The sequence below is a fragment of the Sus scrofa genome, chromosome 2 (genome assembly GCF_000003025.6).
Source record: "Sus scrofa isolate TJ Tabasco breed Duroc chromosome 2, Sscrofa11.1, whole genome shotgun sequence".
In the NCBI taxonomy this organism is placed as follows: Eukaryota; Metazoa; Chordata; class Mammalia; order Artiodactyla; family Suidae; genus Sus; species Sus scrofa.
In genome coordinates, this window is record NC_010444.4 from 114,308,319 (window position 1) to 114,323,569 (window position 15,251).

The following is a 15,251-nucleotide window of genomic DNA, read 5'->3' on the forward strand; positions in this document are numbered from 1 at the left end:
AATCTCATCTAGAACTGCAATGAAAAGAATAAAATACCTAGGAATAAACTTAAATAAAATACCTAGGAAAGTGAAAGATCCTTACACTAAAAACTATGACATTGATGAAAATAACTGAATAAGACACAAATAAATGAAAAGTCATCCATGCTCATGAACAGTAAGAATTAATAATGTTTATTAAAATGTACCTACTACTCAAAGAAATGTAGAGATTCAATGCAATCCTTGTCAAAATTCCAGTGGCATTTTTTCATAGAAATAGAACAAGCCTAAAATATGTATAGAAATACAAAATACCCTGATAGCTAAAGCAAACTTGAGAAAGACGAGCAAAGGAGGCAGCATAATTCTTTCTAATCTTCAACTATATTACAAAGCTATGGTAATTTAAACTATATTGTACTGGCATTAAAAACTCAGAGATAGATCAATGGAACAGAAGAGAGAGCCTAGAAATAAACACATATCATATAGTCAATTCATTTATGATAAAGGATCCATGAATACCCAATTGGGAAAGGACAGTCTTGTCAATAAAAGTTATTGGGAACACTAGACAGCCATGTGCAAAATAATGAAACTAGACCATTACCCTGCACTATACACAAAAATCAAAATGGATTAAAGACTTCACTGTAAGAACTGAAACCATGACACTCCTGGAATAAATAGTCAAGAATAAGCTCCTGACTCAGTCTTGGCAATGATTTTTTTTTTTTATTTGACTCCAAAAGCAAAAATAAACAAGTGGGACTGTATCAAACCAAAAATGCTCTGCACAGCAAAGGAAATTTTCAACAAAATGAAAAGAGAGCACACTGAATGGGGGAAAATATTTGCAAACCTTAGGAATCCCTATTACAAGGAAAAAAAAATTTTAAGTATGTATATGATGATGGATGTTAACTAGACTTATTGTGGTGATCATTTTTGCAATATATGCAAATACTAAATCATTACATTGTGTAGGTGAAACTACACAACATGTAGTTACACATATAACATACACATAATGTTATACGTCAATTATACCTCAATGTATTAAAAAATGTAACCCAAATGCTTAAAACATGATGATAACTTTGATGCTTACTATTAGAAACTTGGAGAAATTTTGAATAAATAGCACCCCCCTTACCTTTCCCAAATTCAAAACAAATTGAGGAGTAAGATAAAAGAGTGGCAGACAGTGGCCAAAATAGCACCTCTGTTACTGATAGAGGTAAGATGGGAGGAGAGGGGGCTTATTTCTATGAGCAAATGCTTTTCTCCAGGGAAACCCCTAGGGTGTACGTTACTCTGAAAATATTTTTGCTGGGCCCTCGTTTATATAAATAATTATATGAAAAACATATTATACAACTCATGGACCCATGTGAGGTATTGTGATTTATCCACCAAGATTTAGAACCAATAATGAGAAAAGAAGATGTACGTACCTATTTGTTTATGATCCTATCAGTGCATGTGAAGATTTTTCATACTATGTAGCACCATTTCTTTCTGTCCAGGTTCGGGAACCACTTATTCATGTTCTTTACTGTCATACACAACATTCCTGGCTAATTTCATATCTCCTGCAGGGAGGAAGTGATAGCAATAGCGTTATTACTCATGGTGCCATGGCTTTCAGAACCTCTTTGTAGTAAAACAATATAGGTCTTCTTGCCTCTGCAAGTTCAGACTTCCATTTATTTGATGCTGTTACATTATTACTCTTGCTGCTGCTGTATCATTCAAAGTGTGGTCTGTGAATAGCAGCTTCCAGTGACTTCATTGAAGGTTGTTATCGTGCTTCACTGATCATGACCATATATTCAAGTCTTATCCAGAATAGGCAGGAAAATGTGAACAATAATTCATTTTCCAGATATGTTAAATGTACTCTGCTTTATTTCATGGCATTAATAGAACAATGTATCTTCCAGCTATATCCTCTCTTGAACTCTTTAGGCTGGAATGTGATCTCTCCATATGGACCACACCCGTGTCTTCCACATATCATCAGAGAATAGTTTCTTTTACACAAGAAACCTGATTCCCTCATCCAGCAGTTTAAGACCATCCTGTGAGAGCATGATGTCACCAGAACTGAAGTCAGGAAAGGACACGGATGGGAAGGGCCCACTGGTGTAGCCAGACAATGGTCTCAGGTGTCCTCAGAAGAGATGGCACAGCCACCCTAGAGACCACCTGCTGGGGTGGGTGACTGCCCTAGGAGCCAGTGGTGGGCACAGAACAGGGTAAAGGACACCTGCTGGCCCCACCTTGAGTGTCACTGTGCCCACACTTCAGTAACACAGGCCCACACATGCAGCTCAAGCCAAGACCTGGACCTGCTCTGTTTGAGATGGGAGTGAGAAGTACTCCCAGTCGGCATGATTACAGGGGCCTAATCTTGCCCACTCATACAAAAGAAATACTCTGCCAGTTAGGGGGAAAGAGATCCTGGCCAGTCCATCCTCCTGGAACAAGAACCAGGCCATGGGGCCCCAGAAGGACCCCACAGACATGAGCCCTGGAACCCCTGGGGCATCTCCTTGTATCCACTTGCATGGGAGACCGTGTGGGGGCACCCTGAGGGCAGACGCCAGGTCTCAGGCTCACGCTGATCCCTGTCCAGGCAATCCTGGGCTCTGGAGGGGGATTTGGAACACCTTGAGGAAGGAATTCCATAGCGCAGGACTCCTGCTTGCTGCTAAGGACAGTGCCACCCTTCTCAACAGTCAATCTGGAATTAGCCTGATTGTGCTGCCATTACAACAGTGGGGTCAGAGTCAGTCTCAAACGAGGGCTTCCCTTGGAAAAGCAGAGGCAACCACTTACTTCCAAGAGAGGAAAAGAGCCTGAGGCCAGCATGCCAGTTCATTCACTCTAATTCTAATCAGATTAAGCCAATATCCAGCAAGTGAGAGGGAGGGAGGCTGGGAGTGTCTCAGCAGAGTAGTTCCCACCCCATGGAAGGAAACACAGGGAGTACAGAAGAAGTGTTCCCACCTGAGGCTTACTACATGCCTGACAGAACCCTTAAGTTTCCACGCGCTGACTCACTCAATCATCATAAAAAAAAAAAAAAACCAAAAAAACCCCACAAAACTCAGGAGGGAAACACCACCTGTCTCTGTTGTACAGATGAAGCAAAAGACATATGGAGGTCAACTAAGCTGCTCCAGATTTCACAGCTCATACAGCTGTGGTTTTAGGATTTAAACTCAGCCAATCTGCCTGATGAAGGAAAAAGAAGTAAAGGAAGGAGAGGAGGGACGGAGGGAAGACGAAGGGAAGAGTAAGAAAGGCTAATGTCTGTTACCTCTGGAGCAACTAGTAGGATGGAGGGTTTTCTCTTCTAACTAGGAGTGTATAAATATTGCCTCAGTTTCTCTCTTTCCAAGTTCAAGAAAGTGCACATAACAACCCTAAATTTGTATTTCCATTTGAAAAGAAAAAAATCTTCTTGGGTGCATCGATGCTTATCCTCATTTTTGCAGACATCCCTTATTTTAACAGATCACCAGAGAATGCTGTTACTCAATGTACAAAACAAAACATTCTCTTCAACATGATTTTTTTTTTTTTTTAACCCAGCAGGTTCCCTACCTTGGGACCACGAAGCAATCACCGGCTCCAAGGGATGATTAATCAGTGTTATCACTAAAAAGCTCAAAATTTCATCCTGTACTTTCATGATAATAAAGGGCCTGCTGCAAAACAAGCTGTCTGAAAAGCAAAGGCAGGCTTGCTCCTCCAGTCTAGAAGAAATGAAATGACCTTACCTCCATGCTCAGAACTGAAGAAAGATTTCTTCCCATGGGGACTTCTGCACACTTTCCAGGGAGGAACTACATGGAAATCAGGCCAGTGGTTAGAGGTAGAATTTTCTGCAGAGGGAGTCCAACCAGAGAAGGACAACTCATTTTTTTAAGGCACGAATTACGGGGGTCTCCCAGAATGTAGTGCAGCTCAACGTTTTTAGTGATGCGAACACAGCATTACAATGATGCAGTCTCTTACAGCCGCAGGGAGGGAAGCTTTTCTTGCTGCTGGACTGAACACTGGCACGTCCCACAGTGCACAGAGAGCCGATTTAGTGAGGTGGAGCTGTGAGGAGGGACAGTTCTCAGTTTCCCCAACTCCCTCTCCTGCGCCACACTCTCTCTGTGCCTGGATTCAAGGGTGAATCTTCCAGCCAGCTGATCAGAGTTGACAAGTTAGGTAAAACCTATTTACGATCCTTGACTCTGGCAGACCCATAGGATTTTAGGAGGGCCTCTAAAAACGAGTCAGGTAGTGAAGGTTGAAATCAAAACAATTTTCCCGGGGCCATGGCCCTTTTTTGAGGAAAAGGAACTGTATATACATATGAGCCTTTTTTCGGGTCAATATGGTAAAATGTTAATAGTTCTTAAATTATCAAATCCACTGCAGATAAATGCTGAGTATATAGTGTTCTGCTATATGTTCTAATTTCTCAGGTATTTTTGAAATGTTATTAAAATTTCTTAAACTCTTGACATTTGAATTTCAAAATTCCTAGAAGTTTGACATTTGTGCTCTGCATGTGTGTCAAACACCTACCGGAAAATTCCTCTGGTGGGCTGGAAGCCTAAGAACCACTGACTTTGCTTATTTTCTGTCTCATTCTAGTTTCCTGCTCTGCCACTCTGTTCTCTTTCTCTCTCTTTCCACCTCACCCCAAGCCTTTTCTAACTTAAAAATGACCTCAAATGGAAGCATCAAAACAGGAATTTACAAGCAAGTCTTGACCTGCTTATTCGTCATTATTTTCCCACTTTGTTCACTGGCATCTGAGATCTAAGCACAAAGCAGGTTTGGAGGTAAATACGTATTTCTGATCTAACCCTAGCTGTTGCCCTGACTCGCCAGAGGAAGAAGATTAAACTGGGCAAGAAAGCAGAAGCATAGTTTTTAGCATAGTCAAAAGACCTCATTCAAGTACCAGCTCCAACATTTTCTGGTTGTACAATTATGGGCAAGCCACTGCCTCCTAGGTGAGGTAACAAACTGGTTGTTAATTTTTCATTGATTCTAAGTACAAAGCAATCTATGAATAGAAAAGCACCTTCTGTCAGGTGGCTCGGATGAGGCTCTCCCAGCCTCCTGTGGGATCAGTTACCGGAGATGATGAGGCCATGGGTATTCATTAACCAAAAAGGCGTAGTAGCTATCTGGGACAGAGACTAATTAGGACAGAACAAGAGCATGTAGAGTGGATTTAGGGTGAGGAACAGTAGGGATTTGACTTTTATCCCCATTCAATCACAATCTGCTTTTTACCCAGGCCTTACCAGTGTGAAAAGCAGCAGGCTTCCTTTGACCACATTATTGTTCTTGCTTATTTAGAGACAGGGATAATGGCCACTGGAACTGTGCATACTATAGGGACTGACAGGAGAAAAATGGAGGAGGTAGATTTCTCTCTGAGGTGGATTGGAAAGTAACAAACTTCTGCACCTGCTGAGATCATTTTTTTGGTTTCAGGTAGGAGAATAAGTCAATTTAATATGTTTATACTCCTCACCTTAGCCTCTTTGGGCTTCTCTTTGATCATTAACAAGATAATTACCAACTTCTGAGTATTTTTCGGTCCAAATGTTTAGTGTTTTTATCTCCACTAAAAGAGTGTTATAAAGGCTACTGAACTTGCAGCTTAGCCTGCAAGGACTATTGGTACGGTAGATGAAATTTCATTTATACTTACCTTGAGTGTTGACTCACCTACGCAGGAAGCAATAGAACAAAGCAGGTAAGAGCACTGGATTAGAATCCTGACTCCCCTGCTTACTAGCTACGTGATCCTTGGCAGCTACTTAACATTTGATGCCTTTTAGAGATTAAGTCTAAACTGCGCAACATTGTAAATCAACTATACTTCAATTTTTTAAAAAGTCTACGCCTAGGAGTTCCCCACTGTGGGGCAGTGGAAATGAATCCAATTAGGAACCATGAGGTTGCAGGTTTGATCCCTAGCCTCACTCAGTGGGTTAAGGATACGGCGTTACTGTAAGCTGTGGTGTAGGTTGCAGATGCAGCTCGGATCGGTCATTGCTGTGGCTGTGGCTGTGGCTGGCAGCTGTAGCTCCCATTAGATCCCTAGTCTGGGAATCTCCATATGCCACGGGTGCGGCCCTAAAAAGAAAAGAAAAGAAAAAAAAAGTCTACGCCTAAAAATGGTTAGGATTAACCAAGATAATGCATATAAAACCATGTATTAAATTCCTGGTCAATAGTATGCACCTGATAAATGTTAGCCAGTTTACTGTCCGAAAACATCTTTCTGCATCTCTTCTGTTCTTTATAATCTGTTTTGTTTTTGTTTTTTTTTAACTAAGAAACTCACTCAAATTCTCTGCAGTAATGGCTTGTGTGTTACTATAAAGAAAGCCCATTTTGGTGGGAGGAGCAGATAGTGATGGAAAGTAAGGAGCTGTGTCTGCTTCCACTTTCTAGGGTTCCACCAGTCATGAGGCTCAGCTTCCTTCCCTCCACTGCCGCTGGCTTCCTCTGCAATCCACTCTCGCATATCTTCTCCCACTCGGTTTCTAGTTGCTCTCACTTTCTGCTTCCCTATCACTTCAGCATGATCGTCGCTACTTACAACTTTAATATCACCCCTTACACAAGCTTTTTGCCTCAGCTCCCATTTCCTACTGGCAATTCCCTCCTTTCCAAAATGTTAAGTGAGCGAACCTGGTTGTCCTGCCTTACCTTTAGCACCTGGCCACTGATCAGCCTCTGAATGGATGGGCCTTGGGCCCGGTGCCCCCATGAGTCAAATCAGCTACGGCTGGGCTGCGTGGGATTTTTTGACCTGCAAGGGGCAACAGGTGGTGGGAGAGAATTCATGGGTTTCTTGCGTTTCTCATGTCTTCTGACCAAGAGGGACTGACAGTTTTGTTCTGTACTGCCTTTTGAGTCTATACAGAAAAATCATATGACAGATACATTACCCTTCCATCCTTCCCCCCAGATCAAGGACAAATTTGTTTCTTAACCAAGATAACATTTAATGTCTTTCTCTGGGGCAAAGGTTAAGCAGGCTTGCCATCAGCCCCTTTACAAGACTGGTGTTTCCTAAGCTCGAAGTTTCTTATCTGTGACACAAACTCATCGTGTGTGTGCGTGTGTGTGTGTGTGACACAAACTCACTTGTCCACCTGGGCCAAGCTCTGCACTCTCCACGAGGGACGTGAGGGCAAAGGGAATTGAGGTGATTATGCAGCTCATGCTACCCATTGTACTGTGAGAAATAAAACTCTTTGTCTCTAAGGGGTCTCATATATTCTCCCAGAATATATGAAATGTGGTAGCTCATAAGCACGGTAAAATTTCAGACTCCTTGCAGTTCTGGACAATGAGAAGGGATGTTTCAAGTGGAATAGCCATGGCAGGGAATATCTAATGCAGCCTTCTATTCTGCTTCCTCTTTATAAAGTTTCACCTACATAAGGATTAAATAAGCTCTAGGTGCTTCTCCAGGGCCTTATTCTGGGAAGAAAATGGCACTATACAGAAATGGGGTGGGAGGAGGGAAGATAAGAAGACAAAGGATTGTGCAGCATTTCTGCCTTCCCTGAGCGAGCCTTGGCATGCCCAGATTTGGCACCTCCGTATGCTATGGCACTACTGCCAAGTCAGGCACAGGCGGTCCTGACACTACGGTGCATCAGCAGAGCACGTGGTGTACTTGCTGCCCAGTGTGCTTTCACACTTGGGTCATTTGGCTTCTGTGAGAGTCACAACATAGAAAATTTGACAGTGGTGCTTATTCCTTGTCCAGCCCTCAGTAAGATAGTTTTCAGGGTATGCTAGCCCTAATCCTCCAACACAGCTAACAAAACGTATGCAATGTTTTGCACCAGAGGTTGCTTAGCCAGCAGGAAAGCAATGACTCAGAATTGCCTGCTTCATGTTCCACTGTCTGGGTAAAATCACAATGGATGCTTATGTGTAAATGCCTTAGAGCACAGGGAGTAAGAGGGACAGGTAATAATATAGCTCAGGAAATAAGGTGAAATACTTTTAAGTTTTGCTTCTCTTCACCATGCCCAGCCCCATCTCAGCAAAGTTCTTTCCAACTTCCCTGGCTGGGAAACATCTAGGCAGTGGGGGCGGGGGCGGGTGTGTGTGTGTGTCATAGGGCATATAGTCTCCTAAGAGATCATCAACCTATAAATACAGCCATGCAGCTAGAGATCATGTGGGCATGAGGGTGGTTGCTGGTAGCTAGTCACCCTGGGGGCCTGACACTTGTTATCCTTTCTCCCTGCTCTGGTTGTTTCTAGCTTGGATAACCACAGAAAAGCCCTTGGAGCCAGGCATTCCCCAGGCCAAGATGAACCCTTTCCCACTGAGTGAATCAAACTGCTTCAGGAAAAACGTGTAAGAGTCTCTGCATTCGAGGGGACACTCCAGGAGGTCAGGCAGTTTGGCGGATTTACAGCTGTGCTAGAGGGGGCACTTGATAAACACTGTTTAAACAGCAGCTCAGGACATGCTGTTAATTTGTTGGATTTGATGCAAGTGTTGTTTCAGCAGATTCAGGCAGAATGCCAGGCCGAGGTGTCTAACACATTGTTTTTATAAGATCACTGGTTTTTATTTAAAAAATTTTAACATCTTCTTTCAGATGCTATTTTCTCATTTAGATGTGGGCCATGACCAGTGTTCACTTGTGATTCCTCATCCCATCTAGGCTAGAGCTTGCTTTCCAGACAATGTTGATTCAGTAAGCCCCCCTTCTTATCCCTATCTGCCTTAAATGTGAATTTAAACTAAAACAAAAACTGATATTCTGCAGCGGCACCAAACCTAGTTTACTGCAACCCTAAGGTTGAAGGACCCTTGGTCCAGATCAAGAGGAGGAATTATTTGCGGGGGCCAAAGGCCAATCAGCAGGATGGTATGTAGTGAAGTCCCTTATAATAGTTGTAAGATGTGGGAGTCTTTTAACAAGAAAATGGGAATAAAACAGACAAACAGAACTAGGGTACAGCTTAAATACCTGAAAAGAACTTGATGAAACAGCTTGGGGACAAGTTTTCCACCCTGGAATGACTGCAATTATGAGGGCAAATGTCTATGGCGTCTGAAGGAAGAAATCCAGAGACTTTGGAAAAGGGCAGGGCTAGTTGCTTTTATAGACAGGTGCCTGCATTAGCGAGGTCTGAGTGGTTGAATAGACAAGAGGATGCCACACACTTCTCAGGCCAGATATAATTTAAGACTCTCAAATAATCAGGGAAAGGTAGGAAGCAGTCATCAGATCATAAAGGTGACTAAGAAACTCCACTAAGTAGGACATTAGAACTTTGGTCAGCAGTATACCACTGTAGGCAAAAATGTCTCTCCATAACAACTTAGCAAAATAATACAAGGAAAAACTTCCTGAGAATTTTAAAATACCCCTCTTTGCCCCATTTTTAAAACTCAGACTGCATTTCAAACAACTTAACTATTAACGTTGATCAGATAGGTTGTTCCTACCCAGGAAGGTGGCATGAACTACACAGAACCCTCAGGCTCACAGAACTATAGGACTCAATTTTGTCATTCATTATGAAGATTAGCTAAAGAAGTCCAACACAATGTCTAATGTTTAGCCCTTCATAAATGGTAATTATTCTTATAATGTAAAAATGCATTTTTCTCAATGAATCTTATTAAGAATTGCTGTTTCATAATCAAGAGAGTTCATGGTGGTCTGCAGCATTTCTTCATGATAGTAAAGGCTAAGAGGTAGTATCTTTCAAAACAACAAAAAAAGATAAAGACCTACTTTATCTAATATTCACTAAAAAAACTGCATGTTGACTATAAACTAAGAACACAGAATAGATGGAATTCCCTTTGTTGCTCAGCAGTAATGAACCTAACTAGTATCCATGAAGACGCAGGTTCGATGACCGGCCTTGCTCAGTGGGTTAAGGACCCGACATTGCCGTGAGCTGTGGTTTAGGTTGCAGACTTGGCTTGGATCCCGAGTTGCTGTGGCTCTGGTGTAAGCCTAGCAGCTACAGCTCTGATTCTACCCCTAGTCTGGTAACTTCCATATGCCAAGGGTGAGGCCCTAAAAAGATACACACAAAAAAAGAATACAGAATAAATTGCCACACCCAGGCATGTAGCCTTTTAGTAAAACTGACATTAATTAAATTTTAATGATTTTGATTTAATAAAGTTCCCAGGTCAAATTCTTTCCTCAGAGGTGATTAAGATGCTTTTAACATTTTTATCTGAAACGTTCATCAATCCTAAAAGGCATTGCTAGCATCAAACAATGATAGAAAGCAACCATATTTGACCATGATTTGCACATCAACAAAGAACATTTTTTTTCAAACTTTTACCTATGCACAAATGGTAGTTCTGAACCTTTAGATTCTTGACTTTCTAGAGGAAGCAGAGGGATTAAGTGATTTGTCAAGGTCATGTTACTTCAAATATAATTTTTGAGGGAGGGGGAAGTAGACACCAAGAAATTACAAAAATAAGGTTGACAGTGATCATCAAATTCTAGCTAAGATTAACAAATGGCGTATGAGCAGTTAGAAAAGGGGGTAGTATGGTTTCACTAAGAAGCATTTTCAGCTAACTTCATTTGCTTTCTTGATTTAATATACCAGCAGATTAGGCTACTTCCTCAGTAAAATCTACTTGTCAGCTAAACAGGACAGAATTTTTACAGTGTCCTTTTAGTAAGCACGAAGAAACATATATAAGTGATCGGTAGTTGCTTCAACAACTGCACCCAAAGTACTGACTGAAAGTCAGGGTCACCTGGAGGGCAGTCTACAGTGGCATTCTGAAAAGGGTCACATTTTATCTTATTGTATTCAGTATTTATCAGCAACTTGGACAAAGCCACTAAATATCAAAGGCATGCTTCATTAAAATTGGGATCGACATAGGCTGAGGAAGGATCAGAATTCATATGGACCCTTATAAGTTAAATTTAGGAAGGATGAATGCAGTCCTTCAATTAGGTTAAGAAGAAATTGTATAATTAGTGGGAATGGATCTGGCTTACCAGCAAGTTTAGCAAGAACAATGTGATATGCTTACCTAATAATGATGGTAATAAGAATAATAAAATCAACATATACTAGTCATAACAGTCATATGAGAATCACTTTGATGTTGAGAATAATGCCTCTGGACCCTGCTCTAGTGAGACCACAGAAGAACTGTGTTTAGTTCTAACATATTTTAAGTCAGGGATTAAAAGTAGCCAATTCCAGGCTGATCTCGAATAGATAGCATGCAAGATCTGAGAAAAGTGTGAAGCCTGAGGGAAGATATGAAGAAGTGGCCACACAGGAGAGACAGAACCTTTCTGTCTAGCTTCACATATGTCCTATTTATAGGAACATCTGGGTGATACTCTTCTAACAAGGAAATCTTACCCATGCAGGAATGCTGAGTGGCTCTAACTCTGGAAGTCCATGAACCACTTCTGTATAACTGGGGTCTCTTCTAAAGTCCTCCTGCTTAGATCACAGTTAAAGGGCTGTATAATCATGTGTTCAGGAGCCTATCCCAGATTTCCTTAATACCTGTGTTCTTTGCTATTAACATTAAATCCTCCGGGGGGGGGGTATACTTATAGAAGTGATACGACTACACAATTAAATATTAGAAATGACCACTGAGTACATCCTGTTTATTGTTTATGATTTACACAAAAAATGATGAATTGCGGTTGTAGAACAATAAACCAATCATTACATTTAGACCAGGGCTTTTTCAAAAACTTGCATTCCATTTTAACAGTTTACATATATTTAACAGCTTATATATATAAATTCAGATCACAAATAATCTTAAGAGTTAGTCCACGTAGAGATAAACAATTAAGAAACACAAAAGAAAACCACATAGATCTATCTTTAAATATCAGCATTCATATTACAAGAGAGAAAATGTTTAAAAAATAAAATAATTAGGTCAAGTCACTTAACATATAATAGAGAAATAAGAGAAATAATATTTGTATTAATATTTATACTACTAATTTACCTTCATATATTCTTTACTTTTTTGAAAGGATCCAAGATGTGATCAAACAATATTCTGGTCTCTTAACTTGTCAGCCTCAGCTTGCATTAGTTTGTTACAATGAAAATTCTAAAACTTCAATTTTTCTTTTAAAAGAATTTTTAAGCCAACTCTTATTCAACTTTTCTCCTTCATAGCAGCTGTTTATAGATAGTAGGGAGCTGAGAATGAAGGGCAGAAACAGATGGAAAGCAAAAAGTACAACAGCTATCTTAAGTTCAGCTCTCAACACTGCTGGTTGAATCTGGAACCAAAACTTAACAACTGGCAGATAACAGCTAAATCTTAACAGGCAAAGAAGAAATATTTTCTTTGGGACAGCTGCTATCTAGGAGAACAAAACCAATGTCCCTTTATACTGCCTAAATATAATGTGTGGCTTATTACAGAGAAATGTGTAGCACTGTCAGTTTAACCAGTAAAGTGTCACAACTGATCAATAGTACTTAAAGGAAACAAACAACAACAACAAAAATCACACGAGTCACATTTTTTCCACAATATACACATGAAAATTAATTGTAATCTGATTTGACTCCTTGACACTAACTGATCATCAATGAAATACAGTATGGAAAGATCACAAAGTAGAAAACAAGCAAAGATTAGTTTATACAACAGTGACTATATACATCAGAAGGAAAACATGCTACCTAATGCAACATTAAGGCCTGAATGTAAGCATTTCTAAAGTCACAGAAGCCCCAAAGAACCCCGAAATTACAAAGTCACCACATAACATGCATGCAATGTTCAATTCTGCTTTACCCATAAAAGGATACACAGTATTTTGCTGTAAATACCAGACACATTTACAATATATGCAAAAATTAGAATGCAAGTGTTATGTTCCTTATATTTAAGACTCAAATGTGCCAACAGTGAAAATCCACTTTTAAGAAAGGAGAAAAGAGATGGAATATAAATACTCAGAGAAATTACACAAATAAAAAGTTATTTTGCACTTGGGAAGCCATATAAATATTCCTTTTCTGTGTCCAAGCTAAATGATGCACATACTACTTGGATGGATGTTCACTCACTATGTGCTTTACTTTTTACTTGCTCAAATGTGGCACTCTAACACCCATCATTCTCTGGTGCTGACTGATACCCAATAACACCTGCAAGTTAAATATTATGTTCACGTAGACACACACTTGCCTATGGGGTGTGATCACCTAAATGGAAAGCTGTTAAGTTTTAGTTTGGTAATATAATTACAAAGACGATCCTATGGGTCAAATTTCCCATGTTAAGAAAAAAAAAGGAAGCTGATTTTCTCACTTTTGTAAAAGCTTGTGAACACAACTCTTTCAGAGGGTAAATCTGAGGTCAACATCTTCTCTTCTCTTTTACAGAAAATAAGGAAGGAACTGTTATATACTCAGTTCTGTTCACAAAGTCACTAGGCAATCATACAATCTACTTTTTCACCCATGGCTTAATTTCAAAATACTTATTTTTTACTTTAGTTCCACAGTGAATAATTTTACCAAAATATATGAGTGTAAAGAAACAAATGCTGATAAAATAATGTGAATAATCCTTGTTCAGCAATACTTTAAAATAAAAAAATGTAACACAGATTTAGATATGTTGTAAAAAGGTGTGGCCAAATCTGTCTCATATCCCATCTATTTTATGCTTTACACAATTTAGTACAATTAATCTTTCAGTTTTTTAAGGTATCAGGTTTTCCTTTGGGATACAACAGGAAGAGTGTTTTAAAACACTTTATGCTTGTTTTCAGACTTTCCAAAATACTTCAAAGTTACCTTTAACTATATCTAGTATTTATTATACAAATGTGCCATGAGTGTTTTGGACCTTCAAGTATAATTTTATCCAAGTAGAAAGGATTTCATAAGGCCATCTAATTCACCTCACTATACCAAGCACTGAGCACACGACATTGTTCATATGCTTTGTTAAACTTACTTTTAAGCACATCCACCAATTAAAATATAACAATTTATTTTACTACCTAACCGTTTCCTAGGGATTACATTTAAGGTTTTAAAATTTTATGATGCTCTAGCCAGAAGTTTTGTTTGGCATCCTAAAAAGCCTTAATTTCAAAGATGGAAGAGTAGATAGCTTCTTATAAAACCACTCAGTATTATGAACTAAGAGGTTTTGATGAAGCAAAAGCAAAGGGACCAATGAAAAAGCATGCTTTAGAATTCTTTTTTATTTGCAACAAAATCAAATTTGGCTACTGTTGTGATCACAGTCTTCACATTTGATGCAAATAGACAGGAAAGCTTACTTAGAATCACTTAGTGGCAGAACTTCAGAACAAAACAATGTGTGCCACATAGAGGATTATTTCTTCTGGAGAAAGTTAGTTGATAAGCTTGACTTTACAATTAATAACATATTAAACTAAAGAAAATGGATGCACTGCTCAACATTCAGCTTGAAAATGTTTAGTACTTTCTGCAAACCTAAATTTAGTTTAGAAAGGTTAATATTCTTTCTAAACTATGGCATAGACTATATATAGCATTTTTAATATATTTATATATAATTATTTGCACATCAGATTTAGAAGGAATTGGCAGATTTACTCTGATAGACTGATCTCATTCAAGTGTTAGGGTTTAGGGGGCTTCTGCAGTACTGTCATTTGAAGGTGGGGCATCATGATCAGGCTCAGAGGAAGCAGCTGCAGGTGTTTCAATCACAGCAGGTGGAAAATGACGGCGGCACACAGGGCATGTCCCTGACTAGAGGGAGAAAAAAACAAGGTCATAGCCAAAGGAAAGGTCTTAACTACTATAAAATATCTTAAGAAAGAAAAAACAGTATCATTATCCTACAAACAAGTCAAATAACTTAAAAAAAAATAAATTTCTAACCCACACAATATAGAGAGGCAAAATTCTGATGCTATTTCCTCTTCATCCCAATCAGATTGTAATTTCTTTGAAGTAAACTGTGTCTCCTAATCATGTTTATGTCTTTCACGTTACTCATCTTTCATTTAGTGAGTATTAAATGAGAGTATACTAAACTCTCCACTTGGTACTGGTGCTACAGGGGTGAGAACATGGAGTCACAAGGCATGTCCTCCCTTGAGCTGAATTATTTTATGTAATCTACAATGCACAGGACTAGAGAAATCAGAGATCTAATTAATTCACACATTTATTACATCAAATCATGCC

General features: G+C 39.4%; 1 protein-coding gene and 1 long non-coding RNA gene across 3 annotated transcripts in view; both read right to left on the reverse strand.

Annotated features, from left to right (window-relative positions):
• The window catches only part of LOC110259437, a 41,917-nt gene extending 31,943 nt beyond the window's left edge, over window positions 1-9,974 (reverse strand). The window contains exon 1 of the long non-coding RNA XR_002341847.1: window positions 1,443-9,974. This is a non-coding gene — a long non-coding RNA (uncharacterized LOC110259437). The remainder of the gene's footprint in view (window positions 1-1,442) is intronic.
• PJA2 (praja ring finger ubiquitin ligase 2) overlaps window positions 11,654-15,251 on the reverse strand; it is a 355,790-nt gene continuing 352,192 nt past the window's right edge. For both annotated transcript variants that reach the window (XM_021085401.1, XM_003123822.5), the window contains one exon: window positions 11,654-14,810. In XM_021085401.1, coding sequence (XP_020941060.1) covers window positions 14,685-14,810 — 126 coding nt within the window. In that variant the 3' untranslated portion in view covers window positions 11,654-14,684. The remainder of the gene's footprint in view (window positions 14,811-15,251) is intronic.